The sequence below is a fragment of the Vigna unguiculata genome, chromosome 7 (assembly GCF_004118075.2).
Source record: "Vigna unguiculata cultivar IT97K-499-35 chromosome 7, ASM411807v1, whole genome shotgun sequence".
Lineage (NCBI taxonomy): Eukaryota > Viridiplantae > Streptophyta > Magnoliopsida > Fabales > Fabaceae > Vigna > Vigna unguiculata.
In genome coordinates, this window is record NC_040285.1 from 24,798,898 (window position 1) to 24,825,707 (window position 26,810).

The following is a 26,810-nucleotide window of genomic DNA, read 5'->3' on the forward strand; positions in this document are numbered from 1 at the left end:
AAAAATTAAACAATAACCAAATATTCATTAAAAATATTAAGTGTAATTCAATAAAATATTATTCAATGATATTTTATAAAAGCATTGCAAACACAGCTATAAAGTATTACATTTCAGTTCAATTTCTGAATAACAAATTTATAAAAGTCCAAGATTAGTTAAAAGGTAATACTACTGCGTTCCTCTATTATTCATTTAGGATTTGTTTCATCCAAATAAAGAAAAATATTTATTAGTACATATTATTTTGAAATTTAAAAAATAATATTTTTTTATTCAGAAAAACATAAAATTAAAACAGAAACAATAAGTTGCAGTTATGCAATCGCAAAGTCAAATTAAAATTATTGCAAAAGCTTATTTTACTTAAAAACATTGCTTTGGTCCAATTCCATCAATAAAAATTAAAACACACAAAACAAATTATTAAACCACGCACAAAAGTCGTCAATCAAATAGAATAATGTGATCACTATTGTCTTTTCCATATTTCAACCATTACATTCCAACAGGACTGAACCAATTTATCTGCAGTCATCAATCATTTACAACTATGAAGTAAAGAACACAACAGAAAGCATGAATAGACAATTTTGAAATTTATACCCGAGAAAATATAGAAAATAATTTCTTTTCTATTTTCTTCTCATTTTGCTATTCAATCAAATCAAATAAAATGTGTCGTTATCCATTTCTTCTCTAACTCATCTTTTATCATCCAAATCCTAACACTAACACACCATAAATAACATATGCCCACCCTCCACCACCTCGTTTTCCTCGTCAAGATTATAGAGTACATGTTTCACAGGTTGAAAAAATATGCAGGAGATCAAAATAAAGGATAAAAATTTAGTTCCTGCTCCAAACAATGGCATGCACTTCTCAAGCATTCACTGTTCTGGTTGTTGTCTGCAACTGCTGATATAAGGAATATATGAGTTGGGTTAACCTCTTCAGTTGTTTTGGCTGTCCAGCGTTGTTCCCATTCCATGGCAGAAATTGTTTAGCAAGGACTCAATATGCTTCACCTCTTTTGGGATTGATGCTGTCAGAACCTGTGTTGTTTCCCAACAACTTAAACATTAGTTATTAATTAACTGTAAATATTCTAACGACTTAATTCTGATTGATTAGACGATAATTGATGGAGATTAAAGACGTTGATTAGTTTCTAACGCAACAATATCCTTCAATTTATTGGTTTGTGATTTGACAACTATGGCTCACAACTGATTACTAATGTAATGACACTGTATAAGACGACTGTGTGTGACTACGAAACTATACTACCACTAATAATACTAAACGGATTTCAGAGACCAACTTGTGAGAAGCAGCAATCCCTAAATTCTTGACAACTCATGAAGGGTAATAAAAATACCGTACCATAGCTGCGCCTACCACAAAATCATTAATGATATGTTTGGTAGGGAAGAAATGGAAAAGGAAAGAGAAGATGGAATTAAATTGAACTGTATAATTTTAAAAATAGTAAGATTCACCTTATTATTTTTAATCTGTTTTCTTTCCTTTCTGTCTTTACTTTTACGACTTTTCTATTTCTTTAACAAAAACATTTTTAATTTTTATTTTATCCTTCACCTATTTTTTATTCATGCTATTTCTCTCCATTTTTTCATACAGCTTTGACAAGCATGGATGATGATGCTGTGTAAAGAATCATCCTCCGTTTTTGTCAGCTAGTAAGTTTCATATGCGGGAGTTTTTACCACTGAGCCTCCATTTGAATTTTTTATGCACCACAACACATTATTATCCAATATGTTCCCCTTTTTTTTATGGAGTGAAATCGGCTTGAAGAGGTCGAGTTCATAACATAAAAAAAAGGGCATATTAGATAATAATATGTGAAGGAGGGCATTGTGAAACTTAAATGGCGCATGTGCTTAGCTGTTTGTCTTTTAAGGATAAAGTATTTACTTGAACTCATCTATTGCAACTTCTTGCATCTTTCATTCATCATTCTAGCGCTCAAGAGAAGCACACTTAGCAGATTACCTAGCTACCCCAATCTACATACTAGTTTCAACGTTCAACTGCAGAACTTTTAGAGAAAATACCTCATAACCAGTTTCTGTGATGAGAACCTCATCCTCAATCCGTATCCCAATGCCTCGATACCTGAAATTGGAAATCTTCCAAGATTTACTATATTGCGCAGGAAACAAACATTTAATGTCAAGAGTGAAAACATCTTAAATGTTCATACGGAATATACGTGAACAGGGCAGCTATTGACCAGAAAAGACAAGTAGAATACAGGTGAGAGGAATAAAATCCATATCATGCTTGCCTAAATGTCCAACTGGTACTACGATTGAAACAGATTAACTCAAGTAAGACTCTTAATTTGCTTAGGAGAAATTTGAGCTACAAAAACGGACACATGTCTCTTAATGGCTTGAATAATTTAGGAAATATACATCTCTAGAACCTCAGGCCCCATTGAATAGGACTGCGGATGAGAGCGGAATAGCCATTTCAACTGCCAAGTGTATATGATTAAATGACTATTCCATTCGAGTCCTATAAATGAGAGTATAATAAAACGTTATTTATAACGAGATGGAGTTGGTGCAGTGGTAGTTGGGGGTTGAAGGTATGACCCTGATGGTGCAGCCACTGGTAGAAAGTGATTTTTCTCATTTTTAGGGAAGACATGCTATATAGAGGTATTGCAGTAAATCTTGATGGAACGAAATACAGTTCCTATTTTGGAGGGAATGGCTATTTCCTTTTTCTGATGGTATAAGAACATCCTAGACAGTGAATGAATAGTCTCATTGCAAAATTCCAAATAAGACCTTAGGGAATGAGAAGATTATGAGAAAACAGGGTTAATTGGTGCTAAATCATACTTGGAAATTATTTAATCAGGATACTCAATTCGGTTTAATAAACTGGTATACGAAACCAGATTCTTGGACGGAGAAATGAAGGGTAAATTCTTAGAGCTAGTCAAGGGAAACAAACTCCTGTGAATTAGCATTCTTTAGTAGATTTAACTGGTAAACCAGAAAATTTCCTTAGACGAGTAATGGGAAATCATCAATTCGAAAAAACAGTTCGTAAAAAATAGCTATTTGATCAACCTTAATAATTACCTCTCTGGACCATTAAAAGAAGACGGGATGTAGACTCCTGGTTCAATAGTTATTACCTGTACACAGACACACCACACAAATTATAAAAAAGAACAGGCTGTCAGCTAATATGGGTACACGGTGCAACTCTGAAGCATATGTCCCCAAAAACAGGCAATCAAAACTCCAAAAAGAGGTTATCTTGCTCAAAGAAGGTTAAAATTAAGTGGCACGACTCACCTGCTTCAATTCGCCACCTAACCCCCAGCCCAAAAAGATTATATTTGTTAATTGAGCCAGAAATCGTTATGTAGTTATATAACATAAAATATGTGTTGAAAAATATTGGCGAAGATCCCTAGGCTGTAAATTTTAAAAATTAATTCAGTTAGCACTAGCTTTAACATATTTTTATGCAGCAGAGTTCTCCTGATATCAGTTAGCTGAAAACACCTATACACTTGAGTAAGAAATATGAAAAAAATGCTTAAGTAATTACATCATCTCTTATAACTAATTCATTAATTAATAGAACATACATCAAAGATATCGAGAAAAGTAATGAAACGATCAACCTAGAAATAGGTCAGATAAGTAATAAAAAGCATAAGTTAACCTATTCTAACAAGTTAACCCATTCAAATAAATTAAACAATTATGACAGTCCCGCTTAAACACAAACATACAGATTGTATGTACCAAACTAGGAACAAATTTGAGGTCCTCTCGAGAACTTATCAAAATATCGACAAGTTGATCTTGGAGTTTTGTGCAGATTTCCTTTGATAACAAGATCTCTCAAACAAAAATAACAATAAATCTCTATATTGGTTCTCTCATGAAAAATATGATTGGTTGCAATGCAAATAGTTGTTTGTTTATCACAACAGTACATGCTCATTTGTTGCATTTCACAAAATTTCACCTCTTGAAGGAATTGTTTAATCCACACAGGTCCACAAGTGAGTGATGGCATCGCCCTATACTTAGCTTCGTCAATAGATCGAGCATCCACATTTTGTTTCTTGTTTTTCCAAGAAACAATACTTCCTCCAATGAAAACACAATATCCAATAGTGGATTGCTTATCTATTGGAGATCCTAACCAATCAGCACTACAATAACTAGTCATTTGATTATTTCCCTTAGCAATCCTTGTCATGGAGCCTTTTTGAGGTATCTAAGGATGTAAATGACAACGATCCACAAATCTAGAAGAAGAGCCTATATAAACTTAGTATTTACTACAAATGCAAAAGATAAGTTAGGTCTACTAACAATGAGATGAATAAATTTCCCAACAAGTCTTTATCTCTGTGGTCTGAGAAGAGCTCAATCTACTCTACCATTAATTTCTAATTTATATCCATAAGACTATTCATAGGTCTACAATGAAGCTTGTTTCTTTTAAAATTGTTGAGTTTCAGGGATAACCAAGGGATCACAGGATGGTAAAAGAAGGACCTGTTGAAGAGATGAACTCTCCTCCATGGAGGATAAGAAAAAAGGTGTGTCCTCAAAGAATGTAACATCAGCAGATATATAATACCTTTTGGTTGAGGGAGAATAACATTTATACCCTTTCTAAAGGCAAGAATATCCCAAAAAGACACACTTAATAGCCTTTGCAGAAAGTTTATCAAGACCTGGAGACACATTATGAACAAAACAAGTACATCCAAACACACGTGGAGAGACACGATACAAAGGATCATTTGGAAAAATTATCGAGTGAGGAACTTTATTTTCAATAGAAGAAGAAGGCATCCTATTGATTAGAAAACAAGCAGTGAGGACTGCATCTCCCCAATGATGAACAGGAACATTAGTATTCAACATTAGAGAGCGTGCAGTTTCTATAAGGTGTCTATTCTTTCTTTCGGCTATGCCATTTTGTTGTGGAGTGTGAGGACATGTTGACTGATGTAAAATTCCATGGGAAGATAAAAATGAGGAAAACGCAGCAAAAAAATATTCCTTAGCATTATCACTTCTGAGAATTTTAATTGTCTTCCCAAATTGGTTTTTAATTTCATTAAAGAAGGACACAAATATGGATAAAAGTTCAGATCTTTCTTTCATTAGATAAACCCAAGTACGACGAGAGAATTCATCAATGAACGTTACAAAATAGTTAAAACCAAAAGAAGTGACACGACTTGGTCCCCAAACATCAGAATGAATAGTAGAAAAAGCAAAATTACATCGTGTCTCAGACTTTTTAGGGAAGGAAGATCTAACATGCTTTCCTAACTGACACGATTCACAATCTAAGGCTTGAATGTGTTTGAGACTTGGAACCATCATCTTCAACTTGGACAAACTTGGGTGACCCAAACGATCATGCAAAAGTTTTGGGGATGAAGTTGCAAAACAGGATACCGAGGAGCTTGGTTTTAGGAAATAAAGTCCCCGTGACTCATGTCCTTCTCCAATCAGACGACCCGTACCATGTTCCTGTATAGCAAAGGAATTAGCAGTAAAGGTTACAGAACAATTTAAGGAATGAGTCAATTGACTCAAGGAGATTAAATTGTAAGGACAATGAAGAATGTACAAAACAGAGTTTAAATTTAGTGAAGGAGATAAAGAAACTTTGCCAATTCCTTGAGATGCCACTTTGGATCCACTTGCAACAGTAATAAAATGAGGAATTTTGGGAGAGGAAATGGAGGAAAATGAGGAAATGTTACCAGAGACATGATCGGAGGAAGGCACCTGAATCAAGAATCCATGGACTAAGACCTTCCACAAATTGAGAAATGCATGCAGTTGACATTGAAGAGGATGGGCCAGGATTGTTGGATTTCTCAAATTTGTACCTCAAAAATTCTTGGTACTCTTCATCAGAAAATCTAGATTCTGAATGATCTGACTTGGACACATGAGCAGCTTTATCAGGAAAACCATGTAAGGAATAACACTTGTCTTGGGTATGGCCCATTCTATTACAATATGAGCATTGAGGACGCCCACTTCGACCACCACGTCCTCCACGGTTGCTCCGACCTCCTCCTCTTCCTCGTGGTGCTACCATTGCTGAAGTTTCAAAAACATCAATTGAACTTTCATCTTTGACCAATGTAGGTACACGAAGAAGTCTAGTAACTAAGTTGTCCATTGAAGGAAATTGATCACCAACTAAAACTTGATCACGCACATGATCAAAAGTCGAGTGCAGGCTCCTCAAAATTAAGACCATGTAAAACTTATCAAGTTTTTTGTTGATATCGTCTAATGAATCAGCCACAAAAAAACTCTTCAATTCTTCTACTGTAGCCCTAGCCTTTCCTATATGAGAAACCATATCATGATTCATTTGCTTGAGTGAGGCTACTCTTTGAGTTGCATCAAAGAGGCGTTGAATGTCGTTAGCAAAAATGTCTTGTGCCCTTTTCCAAAAAGAGAAGCATGTCTTGTAAGGTCTCAAAATGTCTAAGACCCCTTGCTCAACCGATTGCCATAAAACAGCACACAACTAAAAATCCAATTTCTGCCACTTAGGTTTCTCTTCCTCTGAAATAGTAGAGACCTCTTTTTCAAGATGATCATGATAACCTTGACCAAGAAACCACAACTCCACCGAAGCTGACCATGAGGAGTAATTTTTCCAGTTCAGTTTTGCAGAAGTAATAATAGGAGTAGCTGACAGAGAGGGAGCCATTCCAGCAGCCGTAGAAGCCATTAAAACAAACTTGACTTTTGAGAAGAAACCCTAGGTACAAGCTATGGCCACCGAAACAGAAAAACAAGAGCACAAATAGGCCCAGGAGGCTCCGGTGAGTCGAACGACAGTGGCGCGGCGCAATTCCGGCGCCGGGAAGGCGGCGCGTGGTGAACACGCGCTTGAAGGCCGCCGGAGAGTGGCGGCGCGTGGCGGCACGTGCGGAGGATTCCGGGGACGTGACTTGCGGGGATGGGTTGCGCTCCTCGAGGCGCACCTAACCCTGACTTCACCGGAGTAGACACGGCGGACGGTGGCGGAAGACAGCGTACAAGCGGTGAACTCGACAGTCACTGTGACAAACAGTGAAGAGAAACCAGAGAAGATGTTCTGGCTCTTGATACCGACTTGAAGAGGTTTTAGAGAAATGAAAACAGTGAAAAAACTATCACTGTTACTGTTTTACCATTGTTTATATAAGAAAAAATAGGCAGAATACAAAGAATCATCAGTCCTAACCCTAACCCTAAAGAAGGAATCCCATACATGATAATAAAAAAACATTACATTTCAACAAAAATATCAAAGGATTTTTGTTGAGAAATCACAATACTTTCCTTTGATCAAATCACTTCAATAACAAAGAATTATGTAAGACGTCTAAGATCTTTGGTCTAAAAGTGATTGCATTGCATACATGTTTCTCTAGCTTAAAAGTTTTAGTGGCATCATTCCTTGAAATGACTATGTTCTCAACGTACACAATTAATTACACACATTACTCCATAGAGGTATGACAATAAAAGACTAAATAATCTATTTCACTAAACCCAAAGTTCTGTAAAATGGCTGAATTTTCTAAACAAAGCATTTGGTGATTGTTTAAGATCATAGATAGATGGAGAGATTGGCACAGTTCACAAACAAACCCAGAAGGTTGCTCTTGTAAATGTCCTCCTCTATGTCTCCATGAAGAAAGGCATTATTGCTCCATAAATGACTATTTAAAATTTTTAAATTATCTATATTTCAATTTCTCCATATATATTAATAGTGGATTATAATTTTGGAGGAATAAGGCAAAGATATCTCCACTAACCACATGTGACAAGTGATTATTAAATATTATCTGTCAGTGGTTAGTGGAGATAAAAAATTTGCTTTGTCAGGGAAACTACTTACAACACCTGGCTTCAGAGGACTGTCAAAGCTGACCATTGAACAATCATGGATGTCCATCCCTAGATAGTGACCTGGATGGACCAACAAAGTGTGATTAGATATATATATATCTGCAGTCTTACGAATCTACAAGACAATTATTTTTCTCATGGCTACATATTGCACACTTTGTTAGCAAGCAGATTTGAGCACATAGGTACCTATAGAAGTTGGGTTAAGCTTATGGTAGGAACTGCTTCCAACACCTCTCAAAATCCCAAGCTCTTTGAGTCCTTTCTGCAGCATTTCAACCTATGCAACCAGATCTTTTCAGATTACACTTTGTATAACTTCAGCTAGTTGAATGAACAATAATAAAACATTCAGAAGAGCAAAAATAAAAAGTAAGATGACAATCAAAAAATAACGATGGGTTTGTGAAGATACTCAGGCCACTAGCACAGACTAATTACTGTTACTGGTTATAAGATGATGTCTGTCAGGTGCAAAGCAAATATTGAAAGTTTTTTTTTTGGTGGAGAGTTGGGTGTTAGTGCAAAATTAACGCTTAAAAGAAAATATTTGAATATTAACTAAGCCAACATAGGTTCAGATCGACTTGAAATCTTGAACCAGAATACAGCTGAATTATAGGACATTTTCAACAAGCCTACAACAGAAACCAGAGATAATTAAACTCCCTCTGCTCTGCCTTTGGTATCTCCCAAACTGATCATAGAATAAAATAAGAATTAATCAAATGACAGTTCTAATAAGATTTACTGATGAGCTATTAGGTGGTTTTATAGTGATAGTGACCTTATTACTTATTATATCTTTCGAAAATAGAAAAGGGGATAAGAAAAAAGGGATACCGAATGGTTGTGTATTTGCCGAATACTGGCACCAGGCTTACAAAGTTCCACACAATGCTTATTCGTTTCCAGTATAAGCTCGTAAAGCTCCTCCTGAAATATAGAAGAAACCATGATATTCATATGAAAAGTGGCAAGAATAAAAGGGCAAAGCAATAAGTTGATTTTGACGTTAAGAGAACAAAGCAATATGGAGATCAGGAGTTTCATTTTGTCTTGATTTCACAAGGCATGAATAAGGAGCAAAACACTTGAACTACACATTGAAACAAGAAAATAATCTTATTGATGACCATACCAAATACATTATGAGGTTCTCTATTTGTAACAATCAAATTCCCTAAAATAAAGAAAGATGTTAAGGATATTTTATCCTAATCAATACGGAGATTCTAAAAATAATTTTATCTTCATAAACCATTATTGACAATAGCTTCCCTCAAGTTAGTAAATAAATATCAATCATTCTCAACTTACCTACAAGATCCTGGAATCTTTCCTAAGGAAGCCCTTTAGTGAAAATATTTATCTACTATATTAGACTTAAGTTCTATAGGGACATGGGTTGTATCCACACGGTCTATCTAGATTATCTTTGATGAAGTGTTTGTCATTTTCAATATGGTTTGCCTGGTGACGTACTAGATTATTGACAATGCTCATGGTTGACTTGTCACGATAGAGCTGAATAGGAATGTCTACCTTGATTTTAAGTTCATCAAGAATTATTTTCAACTAGAGTCCTTTATACATATCTTGAACCAGGGTTCAAAATTTAGCTTTTGCATTAGAACAAGATATTCTATCATGTCTAATGACAGCTCCACTAACGATGCAATTGTCAGCATAGCGGTTGCCGACGTGAACCACACTGTTCTAACACACCACTGGCCTCACAATAATGAAGGTGGCAAAAGCAACAGTGCATCCTTGTCTCATTGTTTGCGAAGCAGAAAAAATAGAGCTTCCAATATCAAGAGCTCTGATTCTAACTTGAATCATGCGAGGAAACAAGAAAATAATTTTATTGACAGCAATCCCACCAATTACATTCTCAGCTCATCTATTTATAACAATCAATATCTCTTAAATAAAGAAACAATATATTGAAATAAATTTGAAGATTCTAAACATATTTTATTCAAAACATGGAAATCCTAAAGATATTTTATCATAATAAATCGTTTTTTCCAACAAAAAACTAAGCTTCAAACATTTTTACATCATAGTATACCTAAAGCAAAGAAAGATTCGACTTGTATTACATAATTATGTCCCCAACGGTTTTGGCCCATTAGATCCCTTGAAGAAAAGCAAGAGGAGATGGCAAATCTATCCCTAATTGAATAACCAGATATGAATAAATTATTCAAAGTACCTCTCACCAATTCACTATATTTCTATGTACAGAAACGTCCATTTTTGCTATAATAACTGATCAACATATCATCTTCTGTGACATGTCATGGAGCACCAACTACTAGCGGTAAACTTTATGTACTTTTAAAGTATTCACCCTTCCCTTCACCATGAGGCTATATGCGTAACTATAATCTGCAATGCTTCTTCCCTTAATCTAGAAGTATAGAGTATAACTATAGGCTTAACCAAATTCAAACATCATAACCACTAACACTTACCATTATTTGTTGAGAAGGCAATCTCATAAATAACTCCCTTCCCTCCAAAAAATTGCAAGAAAAATAAGTTATGCTGGTTTGAGAAGACGTTTTCTGTTTTAACTTTTAATTACGTATGATATTATTTTCATTATATTTTCCGTTTTTAAAGGTTTGTATAGGAAAGAGTGAAAACAAATGTTTCCTTTACAAATCTTTCACAACAAACAAAATTATTTTCATTATTTCTTTTACAACCTTTGACTACAAAAAACAAACATATAGTTCAAAACAAAGTAGCATTTTTAATAATTGAAATAGAAAACATTTTCATGAAGTAAAAAAGCCATAATATTTCATGTCGTCAAGTTTAATGTTGCAGAGTCTCAGCCTTGAGTAGCAAACTTAGCAAGCACAAGATGATGGCCACAAAAGCTCATTACAAGAAACAAAAGTGAAGTTACTTTAACATCATAGAAACTTGATCCAGAACAAGTGCATTGTGTATGAGAAGACTTATACGTCTACAAACAAGAATACATACAAGTATACAGCCATCATGGAGTGAAGTATGCAACAGGAAGTTGAGAACATGAAGTCTGCTTGTCTTAGATTGCTATTAATTGATCAATTAATTGGATATCAAATGAGAGGAAAAATAAGAAAGTGATATAGACATAAGTTTACTGCATGTGCTGAAATGAAAATAAACCCTTCCTTATTAAGCTCTCCTGCAATTAGTAGATTGAATTGCTAAACGGACATCAACCATGCTAACCTGGGCAGAAGAAAAGCTACCACAAGGTGGCCAGGTCCTGGTAAGATCACTGACATAACCATGTAACTCACATCCAATATCCATCAAAACAAGATCCCCTTGTTTAATCTGCCAAACAAGTAAAGATTAGAAACACGAAATTAAAGTTACTAGGAGATGGTATTTATTAAATGAATTTACTCTCTGATCATTCCTAGAATAATGTATAATGCTTCCATTAGGTCCACCACCAACCACAGGATTGAATCTGATACAGAGAAAAAAAAGGAAAGGTTGTCATTAGTTATGGATGAAAGTGATCCTTAAACTTGAATTCCTTTTCTATTAATGAACTTCTTTACTTTTATTTTTTTGTGGAAGCTTCTTAAATTATCAACAGCAATAGATGAAGTTTCAGACAAAAAAAACTCCTCACCCCATCCGCTGGGCACCTCTAATTTTGCATTCATATTCAACCTTCGCTGCTAGTGTACCTTCAAAAGGGTATGTCTTTGAGTGTAGCATTGTCAACAAAAGAGCCTGTTCAAAGACCACATGGATATCATTCTACATGTAGGACCAACTAATGGTATCACCAAATGTGAATGCAACAGCCTCATTGGGAGTTTGGAATATTTAGTTACCAAATAGTTACAGTTGCACTAGAGATGAAAGTACCTGACAAGCAATGGATGCAGATTCCTTCATCAGCTTAAGCTCTGCTGGTGACTTTATCCATCGCAGTTGATGGGTATAAACAGCTAGATCCATTACATTGTTACAGTAAGCTAGTTTTTTGAATGCTTCAATTTCCATATATGCTGGAGTTACAGTCTGGACATTGTGGAACACTTTTGAGGATCCCTTTATCATATCGGGAAGGATCTGAATCAGTAGTAAAAAATGTTAAATAAAAATCATTATAAATAACAGTTGTAACAGTTTAACCTAGGAGATGACAATGCACTTTTATAATGGAAAGATGTGATAACATTGGCTTCAAGCTTCCAGCAAGCTAACCAATGGAAATATTTCAGTCGTAAGGACAAAATTGTTTACTATATAATTTCTAATGAAGTAAAAGCTTTTGATAGTCAATACCAGTAATTCACCTCATGCAATTTTCTCATTGGATATGCCTTATCAGCCTTGAATGTATCTAATGCTGCATCAACTCCTGCTATCTGCCCTTGCCAAATAACATCCTACACAAATATTAAGTTTTTAAGACTATGTTCACTTGAGATTAGGTAATTCTCTATAACAAAACTCCATAGAAGTCAGAACAAAAATCACACACATAATGACCAAATTGACATATAGTTAATCTAACATGAAAAAACAATTGAAATCATAGATTTATATTGATAATCAGATATTTATATAAAAGAATATTTTTATACGAAAGTAAATAACTGAATTAAATTTAAATAAACTGACAGTGTAAAAGAAATTTACACTGTCATCAAATAACAGATTGTTATAAAATAAAATAGTTGAACTTTGTAATAACTACTTTAAAAGTCACAGATTTCTAATTGGTTAACTGTGTAAAATCATTACATTGAAAGTACATGAAGATTAAACCCATAACCAATTTATGTCAATTAATTACATCATCTTTACACTGGCATTGTATGCCTATTGCAAAACATAGTTCTATTTTCAAGAAGATATAATGTCAGACACACATAAGGCTTAGCTTCTGGCATGAACATGCATAAACCACAGTCGTGTCCCAAAATGGCCACACCACCAGGCTGTTGGCAGCCTGTGATATACAAGTAATCAGCATCTTGTCGAAATGTATAAGGCACAACATCTGTCATCATCTTGACTGGGGCTGCAGCGATGATTGCCAAACTCTTCTCTGGGAGAAGTTCCAACAACTTTTTTCTTCTTAGGATGTATTCCTCAGTAGATATGCCCGGTGTGAGTTCCCCATCTTTTAGTAGCTACAATGTAACATAACATAAAAAAATGCTAAGTAGACTTAACAAACAAGCATTTTAGCTAAATGCTCTACACAATAGTGCCAAGCAAGGAAGCCCTACTTCAAAATAGTTGGCGTGCATGTGGCAAACACATGATAGACACTTGAAATATTTATGGTTACGTTTCACAATATCTTTTACTTCTGCTATTGAACTTTTAACAAACACAAATGGAAATACAATAAACCTGAGGATGAGATGCGGAGGTTGGCTGTCCAACATCAAACGCAACCCCGCCAGTGCAATAGGAACGAAAACCTACAACCTGCGAGCGAAACTTGCAAATGCTAAGTAGTCAGAGTAACCCAAATGAATTATTTGAATAATCCCTAGATTTACCCATACAAATAATAATAAAGAAAATAGAACAAATGAGATCATCAATCATGCATAGCTTCCGGTGAGAAGAACCGGTTAAAGGCCGAGAGTATAAATTGTTAAAGTATTTGCAGAGCGAGAAGATTGAATTGACTTACAGAAAAGCAAGAGTTACAAGCATTTGATAAAATGGGTAACACAATTTGAAGAAACAAAACAAAATTCCCATGTTCGAAACCACAGTAGCATCAGAAAATCATTTATTAAAACATACTAAGCAGACAAACAGTTCGGGATGCTATGAATACGAAGTACGAGGTGGCAGAAAGCTATGAAAGAAGACATACTTGTCTGTGTGAAGTTATGCTGGTTAGTTTTCTTACGACGCGCTGCATCTTCTTTGTGTTCAATAATACACTACGGTGCAGAGGTTTAAAGGGTTTTAGAATGAGTTAATCCTCACAAGTTTGTACTGTCACTTCATTTGTCTCGCCGAATCGTTTTACTATTGTTACTATTATTATTATTATTATTATATTATTATTATTATTATTATTATTATTATGCCCAATTTATTTTCCCTCTATAAATTATTTTTGCCGTAAAACGTTGGAATGCCCTCTCTTTCGAATAACATTTGTACGGTCTTTTATAATTCAAAAATATATGCTGGGAAATATTTAATATTAATATTTATATTTATTTGATACAAAAACAACACCAATAAACGATTTAGTATTACTGACTTCATTGTTATTTAAAATTTTGATTATAGTTTCTTAAAGAAAATAATACGTGACCTCATTATGAGAACCAAAGATGGTTTCAACGATTTGTCTCATGAACATACTTACAATAGATAAATTCGAATTACAAAATTAATGCTTCAATTCTAATTGAGGCAACACTCAGTGCACAAATGCAGTACTGTACTCATCCATCATAGTAAAACAAGGCTGGGACATGGTACATTTCCCTCGCAGTCTAAATACTATCAAAATGTAATTACTAAATACTTCAAATGAAATATAACTGTTAAGATAACATCTAAGATCATTATTGAGAAAATCAACAAAACTTCCTTTTCCTATCAATGATGAAAAACCATTCCTATTAGGCACATGTTTTCGAGATGGCCTAACATTTTCTTTTCACATGGGGTTCAGTGGACAACACAAAATATAACCAAAAGACGCGTCCCATTTTGCTAGTTCCATTGCGGCAATCGCATAATAATTGAGTATAGTACAATTTTTTGTGGCCGTACATAGAAAGACAAGATATCAAACAACAACATAAATTTGAATGGCATCAAAAACTTGAGATCATTTTTGTTTGATCTCCTACAGAAAGCGATTAAGGAAATCCTTGATCTCATCAATGTAAGGGGACTTGGTAGGAATTATATGACCACTATCATGCTCAACAATCACAGAACAATCACCATCATATAGAGAAGCAAGTTCCTTGCTTGTTTGGTTAGCTATCTGTCTGTCTTTACCATGTTCATTACCAAAAATATGAAGAGAAGGACACTTGATAGGGCCAGACTCCATGGCCTTCATCCGGAGAGCAAAGCCAGAGCACAAGACTACAAATTTGAAGTCCATTTCACCTTTCAGCTCTTCTTGTAGTGCAGAGATCAAGGCAGCCATTGCTGCTCCCTGTGAAAATCCCAAGATTCCATCAAATGGTCCTTCCTGGGAAAACACATTCTTCAAGTGTGATAGTGAAATATCATATCCAACAGTTTGCTGCTGGTATTGAAGTGGATCAAATGGGCCATCTGCTACCTTCCAGTCAACACCACTGCTTCCATCAAAGTTGGGTGCCACAAACCATGCAAACTTCTTCTTGCAATTCTCCAATGGTGGTGGAGGACTAGATGGTAATGACGATGATGCACAATTTACATTGGGCTCAAACATGGGGGTTTGGTAAATGAATGGCAATTCATGGGGAGCATCAATAAAAACAAATTCAGTGATTTTCTTTAGTTTCTTCGCCAGTGATGCTGTTCTGCCTTTGAAACTGGATGCATTCTGCCGAAACCCATGCAAGCACAAGATTCTCAGTTTTCTTGAGGTCCTTGGATCTGAACATTAACGTTAGGAATTGCACGGTTATAGTAAATTACTGAGGGCACTTAAATTGCCTGGGTTTCAAATTTTAAAAAAACTTGAATTTTTCAGTAGTCATTATAGTGACAATTGTAAAATTAAACACCGGTTAGTTAACAATTTTACAGAACGCAAGTGAACGTAAAGATTTGTCGAGCAATATGGATCACAGACCTTACCATCTCCCCTGGGCACTCGAGGTAAACATATAGTATCTGAAGAAAAGTTGTTGAACTCGACACCTGACAATGATGTTTTTGATTCTCCATTTTCAATTAACTGTGCTGACTCGGCCTTGCCCTGTTTCTGACATAGCTCACAAACATAGGCGGTAGATTCATTCTGGTGGAACACAACGATATCAGAAGCAAGAAAAAAATAAAGAACCCAGCAATCAAATAGACAAAATACTAGACTCAAGAAATTAAAGATGGTGGAAAAGGAATAAATTTTCTGGAGTACCAATTAAGAAATGTAGTTAATCCAAGATATAGGACACATGGCATAAGGACAAATGTTATTCAAATGCAAGCATGCTAGAAGCTGAATTTTGTGACCCAATGACCAAAGCAATAGCCAGGCTGGGGCCATACAAAAATCAATTAAAACTTGAACCTAATTTGGGAAATATCCAACCTTTTTACCAGTAACAAAGTTAAACTCTTGACCAACATCAAGTCATATTATCTGTATTACCCAGAACCAGTTACAAGTAAACCAGCACAAAAGCAACTCTAATGTTAGCTCTATTAGTACACAAAAATAATCAGAACCAATATCTTATTTTGAATTTCATGGACACTTCACAAACTAACATATATAACAGTTCTAAGTTCCCTAGACACAAGCAAACAGCATCATGATTGCGACTGCTAGATCAGGAGATATTAATTACTTCCTTTTCTTTTCTTTTCTTTTACTTTTTCTCCTTCCTAACTCCTTCAAGATGGTTAAATTTACAAAACTGCAAACAAAAAATATGTAGGCATAAATAATACAAATTATCAGATCATACCTCGCAACTACGGCAAACCAAAACAAGCATTCTGCAATAAGCACACCGGCAGCGAGAAGTGTAATCATCAAATGAACATTGACACATAAGGCAGGTACCAATAACATTAGCATCTGAACTTCCAACTGATATCCTACAGTCAGAATGAATAAAATAAGATTTGTCTCATCCACTGTTGCAAAACTACCCCTATGATTTTGACCAGCTTTCAATATTACCCCCACTCTTTACTAGACACTAGCTGACTTTCAATAAATGAATATGTGTAATAAACGAAACCACCAATGCATTGGAAGCCACAAATGTTATCATCGGAAGACAAGAAAAGTGAACCTCCCCTCCCCCACCCCAAAAGTTAAAAGGCAAAGATATTAAACTGGAATTATCAGCATGTACAGCAAGTTATGTGAACAATACACCTGAGCAGTGAACGCATTAAACCATGATAGTTTGTCCAGTTTCTTTAAACTAAGATTTAAAAGCATAGGCAGTAATTTGGAAAGAATATACATGTGATTATGAAAGTAATATTGTGCATAGTAAAGCTTGCCCTCCATTCCATACACAATAGTGGAAATAGCACTTCTAGAAAAACAAATTAATAGATTAAGTCATTCCATCAAATTTAACATAAGCACAGATTAAATACACTGGAAATTGAGAGGAATGAAGATAGGGGGGATTAATGGTGATCTGATAAAAATAAGAATTGTAGCATTGTGAGAGTGTGAGGAAGAGAGAAAGAAAACAAAAACTTTAAAATCAAATTTGGATGAAAAGCTTACAGCTAATGCTAAAACTTTAAAATCATATAAAAAACTGAGAAATGAGGGGGCAGAATCACCAAGTAACTCCTAGTTAAAACATGAGAAAATTAAAATCAAGGAATAGCATAAAAACATTATTTGTAGAGAAGGACACAGTTCACAAATACAATCAAGCATCAAGCTTATATATATATATACCGTGTATACTTGTAAAATAATCATATTTTGTAGTATGAGATACATACACATATCCTGTTTGTTACATAGAGGTTAACTATATCTTCAATCCAAAAACAAAGACTAATGGTTATAGTGTAATGAAGCTTAAATTACATTTGCAGGTCATTGCCTTTATCACTCCAAAAACAAAAATATCTACCACTATATCTCGTTACCAAACACAAACACTAACAACCAGAGAATTTAGCATAGTATCACTATTCCTATCACTACAAGATTACAAGATACTGGTGCAAATTCATGCCTGAAAAGGGGCATACCGGTGATCAAATACAAAATTCTTTCCTTTGAAAAAACCACCATCTGGGAATTGCTCCAAATACCGTTGTATGCCACCAAATAACTGCAATTAATACAAAATCATAAGAAATACTGCTAATCAGCATTAAGGCTATTCTTGATCATGTATGTAGCAACTTCTTATAAAAGGGTACTCCTCAACCACAATATTTCCACACCCCAAAGTAGGTATTCCATCACACACTAATACCAGGGACCTTTCTTATGACTAAATAGGCTCTTTTATAAGGCAATAAGTTGTGCCGATATGAACACCTTGTTAACATTATACATTTCCATTGCATAACAATCGAGATTTCTTCTTTTATTTTCGAAAAGAGTGGGTAGAAAAAAAGAAAATTCAGGATTTACCTGAAACACATTCTCAAAACCGGCACCTTTAGACTTAATATATGCTGATGCCATCTCACACCGAATTCCACCAGTACAATACCTGCAACCATTCGGTGGAACCACAGGATAAGTAGTTACTAGTTACTCGAGCACAAAAATGATCAGAACATGGAAACCCTACTGCCAAATCACTGATCATATAGGAAACACCAACAACCCTGTAGAATAGCACCGCGTATGGAAATTTTTGGATACAACACCCGTTACATGTCTGACACTCTTCAACCATGTCACAATTAAAAAATACTTTTTTCAGCTCAAAAGCCTTCACATGGCTTCAGGTAAAGAAAGTGAACCAACATGTAATCTTGGCTAAGCACTTACTAGACACTACTATCATAAGGAAAGGTAAACAAAGAAATTAAAGGAAAACAAGTTATATTACAAATAATGCAGGACTCACTTTTGTAGGTTTGTGTCCTTAAGACTTAACTAGTTATTTAAACTATTAAGATATATGTTTCTTGTTTAGGAATTCTACTGAGAGCTGTTATTATAGGAAAACTATAGCAAGTTGCCTATATAGTATAATACATAAAATTTAATTTTCAATAGAGACTTTTGTCGTGTTGATTATATATATCAGCAATATCACCGTGTCTTACATTTTGGACATTAGTCTGACCTTGTGTACCGGGAGCTTCATAATCTATTATATCATACTTCATAATTAAAATCATCCTCAAAATGTCATAAAAGAAAACTTACATGAAGATATTTTTTCCTTTCAACCGGTCACCATTATCATCTATCCACGAGGACAAGTCACTGTACTGCCTAACTTTTGGATCCAAAGTCTCAACATTTGGCACGTCAAACTTCCCAATCCTTGTTTCATACAGATTCCTTGCATCAAGTAAAACAAGGCCGTTTTCTGGACTCTCGTTGTCTACAAAACAATGGATTACACAAATGATGATACAAGACTCAAGTTCCAATACCAATTCCCCAAACATAACCGAATGCTGAAGATAGAGACAACAAAAGTGAGGAATAAACAAATTAACAGGGTAACATTAAACTAAGGAAAAAAAAAACTGCATAAATGAATGGTGTGAAGTTATAGAAACTTACTGGCATTGTGAAGGGAAGAATGGAAGTCAAGTGCAGATAGATGGCTTCCAGCATTGGAGATATCAGGCGCTTTTAACAGTGGATGAGAACTGAGAGTAACAAGTTCATCCACAATCCGAATAGAGAGAGAAGTGAAGCCACACTCTTGGGCAACTTTGTCGTTTAGTGGGTGATGACACGTGGCGAGCTTGAAATCGGTGCGGTGAAACAAGGAGTTGTAGGCTTTGAGGGCTTCGATGTGGGACTCGAGAGAGGACAAATTGCCACCAACCTGTGCGAAGAGAAATGAGTAGCGATAGGAATTGAAAGATGAAATGGAAAGAAAAAAAAAATAGCATTTATGATTACTAACAGTGACATTGACACCATGGGTTGAAAGGCGAACACGACCTCGTAGGTTGAGGGAGGTGCAGTTGGAGTGGTAGAAGGTGAGGAGGTGGTTGAGGTCTGAAATTTCAGCGTAATTGTAATAAAGGAGCACTCCGTACTGCTCTTTGTCTTTGTCTTCGGACATGGTAGGGTTTAGGGTTTATGCTCGCCGGTTCTGTCACAGAGGGTGCAGGGTTGCGCGATTTAACGGCGTACTTGGCTCCTCCGTTTGCCCCCAGATCCTTTTGGTTTTTTTATTTTTTTATTTATTTTTTATGTTTTTCTTATGTTTGTGAAAAATATAAATTTATAAAAAAAAATTATGCCAGACAAAGTTACACCCTTAAATGTATTGAGAGGTCAAATGTTTAGTGACTATCTATTGAAGTTGGAAAAAAGTTAAATAAAAATTAACGATTACTTTGTTAAAAGAAAAGCAGATGTTAGAAGAGATATTCAAGATTTATTTATATTGAAAAAAAGAGAAAAAATTATTTTTAAATAAAAAAGTGGCTATTTTTGTTTTCCGGCTTATTTCTTTTAATCATCATAAATTTTTTTAGTTAATTCTTTTTAATATTAAAACTTTTAAAACGTCAAATTAAGTAACAGTCTTGATATTGAGTAATTATTTATTTAACTTGTGTGTAAAAAAAAATTAGTGCAATTTTAAAATGTATTTTATACAAAATTAAAATCATAATTAAATGTTATATATAAACCATATTTTTGTTCTCAATTTTATTCTTTAATAAGTAACTGTTTTTTTAGAATTAAATTAATTACTTTATTATTTGTATTGTAAGTAACTATTTTAATAAATTTAATTGTTTCATTAATTTAATTTTTTAAAATTAATTCTTTTAAATTAAAATAATTATTTTTAATAAAAATATTATTCACAAAAATAAATAAATAATTATTTATAGTAAAATTTAAAAAATTATTTATATATTAATTTTTATAATTTTACCCTTTAATTAAGTTTTATTTCAAGTTAAAATAATTACATTTTTTTTATTCCTTAAATGAGCGTTATTTAATTTTAATTTTAATTTATCTTTTTGATAGTCACCTTTTAAATTCAAATAATTAATTATAATAAAAATATACAAATTAATTATTTTATAATTATTTGTAATAAAAATATTTTATAGTATAATTAATTTTGTTATAATAAAAAAAACTAATTATCTATACATTTATTAATATTACATTATTATATCAAATTTAACTTATAGTTTAATAAAAATTTGGTGGAATAAAGAGGATATTATGTACACATATTTTTTTCAATATATAGTTTAATTCAAATTTTATTGTTCTAGTCATCTTCTCCTAAATAGTTTATATTTATATATAGTAGTGGATCTACGTGCACAATGGGGTGTGGGAGCGCACCACATTGTTTTGTTACAATTGTTATCAATATCTGAAATCCGTTACAATTGTTATCAATATCTGATACTCCCTTAATTTTTTTATTTTTATGTGAAATGGTTGTTGAATTCAAAACCAAAATAATTTATAATTACTTTACTGACTTAATGTCTCAAATATGAGGTTGTTGAATCTCAAGTTCTTAATAAATTTTTCTTACATTGAAGTTTTTCCGTATTAAGACGAATTTTGCATTAATTGTCCAAAACTAAAGTTGTGTTACTATGACACGATTTTATTTAAGTAGATCTTTAACTTCATTGAAGTTATATCAAAATGAGATTACTTCACCTTTGTACTAAAGTATTACCATTTTAGCATAATTTTAACTAATTTTAATTGAAATCTTATAATTGTATACAACTTCTTTATAATGAAGTTATACCATATTATTACGACTTTTATTGTGTAGGAATTTCTTTTAAAATTACACCATTTTTAGAATTTTATATTTAAATTACATCAAAAATATAAAAACCCGTTATTTGTCACTTGATTGTGATCATTTTGTTGGGCATGCTCCTAATAAAATTTTAAGGTAAAAATACCTTTTTGGTCACAATTTTCGTCAAGTTTGGTTAAATCGATCCTAATTTTGTTTTTGTGTTTAAATAGATCATAATTTTCGTCAATTTTGTTCAATTAACACCGTTTAAATCATTAACAGTCGTGAACCGTAACTGTCATCAATTTGGTCCATATATTTGTTATTTTTGTTCAATTTAGTCCTAATTTTGGTTAAAATTGATTAGTTTTGTATGTCTAGAAAATGAGACCAAATTTAATTTTTATATAAAAATGATAATGATGTGAATTTTAATATATTATATAAAAATATTTATTTAAAAATGTGAATTTTAATATAAAAATAAAATTTGGTTTCAATTTGGAGAGAGACAAAATTGGTTCATGTTAACAAAAATTAAGACTAAATTGAACAAAAATTACGAATATAAAGACCGAATTAAATATAAAATATTGATTATGACACATGGCACGCTACTAGATTGACATGTGGACATTTAAAAACAAATTAAATAAATCATGAAGTGACACGTGATAGTCATTGTTGCCATTAATAATTTAAACAGTGTTAGAAAAAATAAAATAGATGAAAATTAGGACTTATTTGAATATAAAAACAAAATTAGGATTGATTTGACAAAACTTAAGATAGAAAATATATTTTAACCTTAAATTAATTAATTATATTTATTTTTTATTTTAATATTACTTTTAGTTTTTTATTTTTAAAATAAATTCATCAATAAATAACAATAGTAAAATTAATGTATTATATAAAATTTTAGATATAAAAATAATATAAACATATTATAGTTACTAGCGGACACACCGGCGCTGTCACGCCTGTGTATTCGCATTTTTTAATTTTTAAGAAATTTAAGATAATAACAAATATATAATTTTTAAAATAGTTGTTAAATAAAAAATTAAAAGAAAAAGATATGTAAAAAGAAAATTTAAATAATGATTTAAGACAAAAGAGATTTGTAGAAAAATGATTAAAAGTAAATTATTTATAAAATAATGAATTTTTAAAATAATTAATTTTTAAAATAACTAAGGTAAAACGGGTATTATGAAATGTGGACAGAAAAAGAGGAATCTCCTTTTATAAAATAATTAATTTTTAAAATAACTAAGGATAAAACGAGTATTATGAAATGTGGACACAAAAAGAAATTCCCTTTATTGTTATAGAATAGATATATAGATACAATTGGTTATGTAAGAATTTTGTCTTTCATGTTATTTTAGTTTAATATATTTTTAATTGTTTTCTTAATATATATATATATATTATTTATTTTCATAGTTTTTCATCATCCAATTAACTATACTTTTTAAAAGCAGTTACAAAGTATTATTCCACCGGAAGCTAGCGGCGGGATTGAAAAACAAACTTTTTTAAATTCAAAATTCTCCCGCTTCAACCAAGAAAAACAATGTAGAGTGCTAATTATTTTTGTCGTACTAGGTGTTGTTAACCTTGATTTGATGGGAACGTTGTTGGATGTTTGTTACAATGTTACTGTCTCACAACACCTTGCATTTGTTGAACCGCAATTTATGCCCGAAACCCATACCCTTGTAGGTCCTACTCCCACTCATGAAAATTACTTGACTAGACCATTTTCAGAATGCATCTCTCAAATTCACCTTCAAAATTTATCATAACAATTATTTATAACTTTTACCTATCAGTGTTTACCATGATCAATATTTGGAATCAATAAATACCCACTCTCCTTCACAACCCTTTTCACAAGCAGGTGAGAGGGATTCAACATTTGGTTGGACTATGTGGGAGCTCTCGATGGTGTCGTCCTGGCCGGGAACATTGGCATCGTACATAACTCCTCGTTGGTCGCCGGCGAGGTTGCTGAGGTGGTCGGGGATGATGAGCGTGTCAATTGTGGACGAAGTCGTGTGGAGAGTGGTGACCGCGTTTGAATCGGTGGCTCTCGTTTCCATGCTCTGCTTCTTTTTCTTGTTCTGTGGCTGCACCATTTGATCTCAACTCTCAACCCTTAGGCCTCGATCTTTCTTTCTCATTTTCAATTTAGCACTAGCTCTCACTTTATGGTTTTTAGAAATTTTTGTAATGGAAAATTTGTTCTTTTTTAAAAGTAGAAATGCACTGAACTAGGTTGAAGTTTTGTCTACTGTTGTGTGTATTGTTTGTTCTCAGACTTCTTGAACTATGTGTATAACAACAGTAAAGGAGAAAATTAATGGCGTTTTATTTGTGCTGATCCTCTGAATCTGGTAACACTTCCATTTTTTTTTGTTGACGGAGGAAACTATGTTGTGTTCTGAACTGAAGGCGCGTGTTGTTCGGCTCGTTGTTTAAATTATTTTTTTAATAAATAATAAAAGATAACAAAAATATGTAAGTTCTGGTTCATTTAATATTAAAGTGTAAGAAAATGTGACTTTTATGCTTCTTTAAATAGTACATACTTTTTATTTGCGGTTTACTACATTTTTGCAACAAGGAAAGGTATACAATAAAGTGTTTACTAATGAAGAAGAGTTTTTTTTTTCTTTTCTTTTCTGTATTTATATTTCCAATTATTTTTTAAATTAAAGAGATCTTCTAATTAATGTTGTTCATATAACCTTTGTGTCAGTACTAAAATATATGGTAAAAATATAAATTGTGAATCTTGAGACATGGTTAAGTAATACATTTAAGCATTTATCTATAATATTTAAAGTAAGTGTATTTTTAAGGAAATAAAATACGATTTAATTATTAACACAACATTCCTAAAAATAAATTTTCAAATTATATACATTAACAATATTTAGTTAAATAATTTTATTTATGATTTACAATTAGAATTTAATTTAAAAAAAATAACTTTTAAACTTTATTTTAACACATTATTAAATAGATTATTATTTGGTTCTTTTGAAGATCAAATGAATTTTAAATTGTTTTTTCAATTTATTAAGAATCAAAATTAATAACTTCATTAAATTTATTGAATTAATCATGTAATATATCAAATTTTATCTATTATTAAATTGAGTTGCGTTAATAAAATAACATCTTATAGTAATCTTCTTTTTTTAAAATATATTTTTCTTACATTTTTTAAATAATGTAATATTTTTTAAAATGTTATTGTATTATAATTTAAAATTTATGTACCTATCTCCAACAAATATTGTAACACCTCATTTAATTAATAGCGTAATTAAAAGAAGCGTCACACTGGAATAATATCTTAGCGCAGTCCTGGAGTTTAAAAGTAACTCCATACAACCAACAAAAACGCGTAACGGTGCTAGAGGAAACAAATATAAAATATTCTACAAAAATCAAACTGAAATGTAAAGGACAGATGCTATATGGGTCGTGGCCCTAAAAGAAAGATCATGGATCAGGATCCAGCCGAGGCGGGCTACGCAGCGGAGTCACCATTCCCCGGTTGACCTCGAGAACCTCTCGCTTCTGCTCACATCAATAATTCGATGATCATCGCAAAAGAGAAGCACCACACACGAGACATTCAAACAAGCAAAGGGTAAGGTAAAACCAAAATCATTTCATTAATGAAGTCAGATACATATTCACAGTCCATTATACATACATCACACAAACATGTTACGACCTTCCAAGCAATACACTACGACTCGACTCGACTCATCCGGATACATATAACTTGGTCAGATTCAGCGGATGCTTGCACTTGTGGTGGATACCTCTGCTCACCCTCGAGCTATGTGTTACAAGTGTTATAATGAATTAATTTTCCCTTACCACAAGGTTAGCCCTTAATGAATTTCGGGCCTCCTACTACTCTCACCACATGAGTCAGTCCGCTCTAGGTGAGACTAACTGACTCCTTAGAGTGTCAGGATGCAACCTTACCTTGAATCCTTACCTAGTTATACAGATGGGGCACTACCATGGACATCCACTAACAGGGGCCATGGAATTACGTCCCGACCACTGAAGCACGATCTTGTGAGTCTCACATAGAGGCTCCAAGGAATTATGCGCTGACTCATACTAGACACATTCATACAATCAAGCAGCAATAATCATGCATTCGAACCTTGTGTCCACATTTGTGACCAAATTCCCATTCATTTTCCATGTTGAACCATACCATGTCATTCACCAATCTCATGAGTATAGAGTCTCATCTCATACCAATACAACTGCCATTTCCACAACATCCATCTCATTCACTTTACATGTTAAGACCACATCATTATATCAATTCAATTCACACCACATATATTCCATTCTATTTCTCATGCTGCATACATAAACATACCAATCAATCAATCAACCATCGTATATATAACATTCCAGCGTAGAAACAACAAGACCCCAACGTATCTCGCTCAAGCCAGAAGCCCTTGCTCAGGCGAAGGGAGTTCCCTCGCTTAAGCGACAGGCTCTCGCTTAGGTGAGATCACGACAGAGACAATGGGAGGTTTCTCGCGCACTCGCTTAGGCGAGTCCTCTCTCGCCTGAGCGAGCCCACCCCTCGCCCAAAAGTGAGGTCCCTCGCTTAGGCTGCACTGCAGCGACACACCTTGAGCTCCCACGCGTTCTCGCTTAGGCGAGCGTCTCTCACTTGAGCGAGATGGTATTTCGTTCAAACCAAGACCCTCTGCCTGAGCAAGAGCTCGAGCGCGAGCTGGGGTTTGTCCTCTGCGAGTCTCGCCTAGGCGAGATAAAGTCGCTTGGGCGAGAATAACAGGTATCGCCCACTGGTCATCCTGCAACAGCCATATTTTCATACCCAAACAATAACTCTAACCAGCACATACATCCACAGTAACATACGAACTCAGAAAAACATAGAACAAGGAAAAACGAACACTAATCACGCCAAAAAGAAGGTTTCTAGCTTCCCTTACCTGGAAGGGTTTGGCAGAAGACTCCTATACCAAACTGGATTAGCACCGTAGCTCCAATGCTAGCTTTGGGGGGAACTTAACGAACTGGAAAAGAATGGCAGTAGAGGCATGAGCTACACAGAGTAACAGTAGCAAGAGTTACAAACACTATGGAGGGAATACTTACGTGAGGAGGGAGAAACTGGTTC

At 33.7% G+C, this 26,810-nt stretch overlaps 3 protein-coding genes across 6 annotated transcripts; 1 reads left to right on the forward strand and 2 right to left on the reverse strand.

Annotated features, from left to right (window-relative positions):
• Positions 1–578: 578 nt before the first annotated feature.
• On the reverse strand, positions 579–13,965 carry LOC114190680 (intermediate cleaving peptidase 55, mitochondrial). 3 transcript variants are annotated; one of them, XM_028079658.1, is made up of 14 exons: positions 13,843–13,965; positions 13,365–13,442; positions 12,875–13,138; positions 12,296–12,388; positions 11,862–12,068; positions 11,620–11,723; positions 11,385–11,451; positions 11,205–11,312; positions 8,808–8,900; positions 8,154–8,244; positions 7,954–8,024; positions 3,129–3,184; positions 2,085–2,145; positions 579–1,058 (listed from the first exon to the last, which is right to left on the reverse strand). In XM_028079658.1, the coding sequence occupies exons 1-14, from the start codon at positions 13,888–13,890 to the stop codon at positions 957–959; spliced, it is 1,443 nt and encodes a 480-aa protein (XP_027935459.1). In that variant the 5' UTR covers positions 13,891–13,965; the 3' UTR covers positions 579–956. The 3 variants fall into 3 exon arrangements, 2 of the variants coding, with proteins under 2 accessions (XP_027935459.1, XP_027935458.1); XM_028079657.1 differs by having other exon boundaries at positions 13,365–13,454; positions 13,843–13,955; XR_003605838.1 differs by having other exon boundaries at positions 859–1,058; positions 7,959–8,024; positions 13,365–13,454; positions 13,843–13,956.
• Positions 13,966–14,577: 612 nt separating this feature from the next.
• Positions 14,578–20,041, reverse strand: LOC114190679 (rhodanese-like domain-containing protein 6). 2 transcript variants are annotated; one of them, XM_028079656.1, is made up of 8 exons: positions 19,757–20,041; positions 19,405–19,675; positions 19,039–19,219; positions 18,289–18,370; positions 17,898–17,980; positions 16,631–16,763; positions 15,790–15,957; positions 14,578–15,537 (listed from the first exon to the last, which is right to left on the reverse strand). In XM_028079656.1, the coding sequence occupies exons 1-8, from the start codon at positions 19,916–19,918 to the stop codon at positions 14,839–14,841; spliced, it is 1,779 nt and encodes a 592-aa protein (XP_027935457.1). In that variant the 5' UTR covers positions 19,919–20,041; the 3' UTR covers positions 14,578–14,838. The 2 variants fall into 2 exon arrangements, with proteins under 2 accessions (XP_027935457.1, XP_027935456.1); XM_028079655.1 differs by having other exon boundaries at positions 14,578–15,590; positions 15,795–15,957; positions 19,757–20,040.
• A 3,387-nt stretch (positions 20,042–23,428) lies between these two features.
• On the forward strand, positions 23,429–23,990 carry LOC114191330 (the record flags this gene model as incomplete). The annotated part of the gene is made up of 1 exon (XM_028080498.1): positions 23,429–23,990. A coding segment is annotated over one exon (321 nt), but the record flags the coding sequence as incomplete, so codon positions are not given.
• Positions 23,991–26,810: the final 2,820 nt, after the last annotated feature.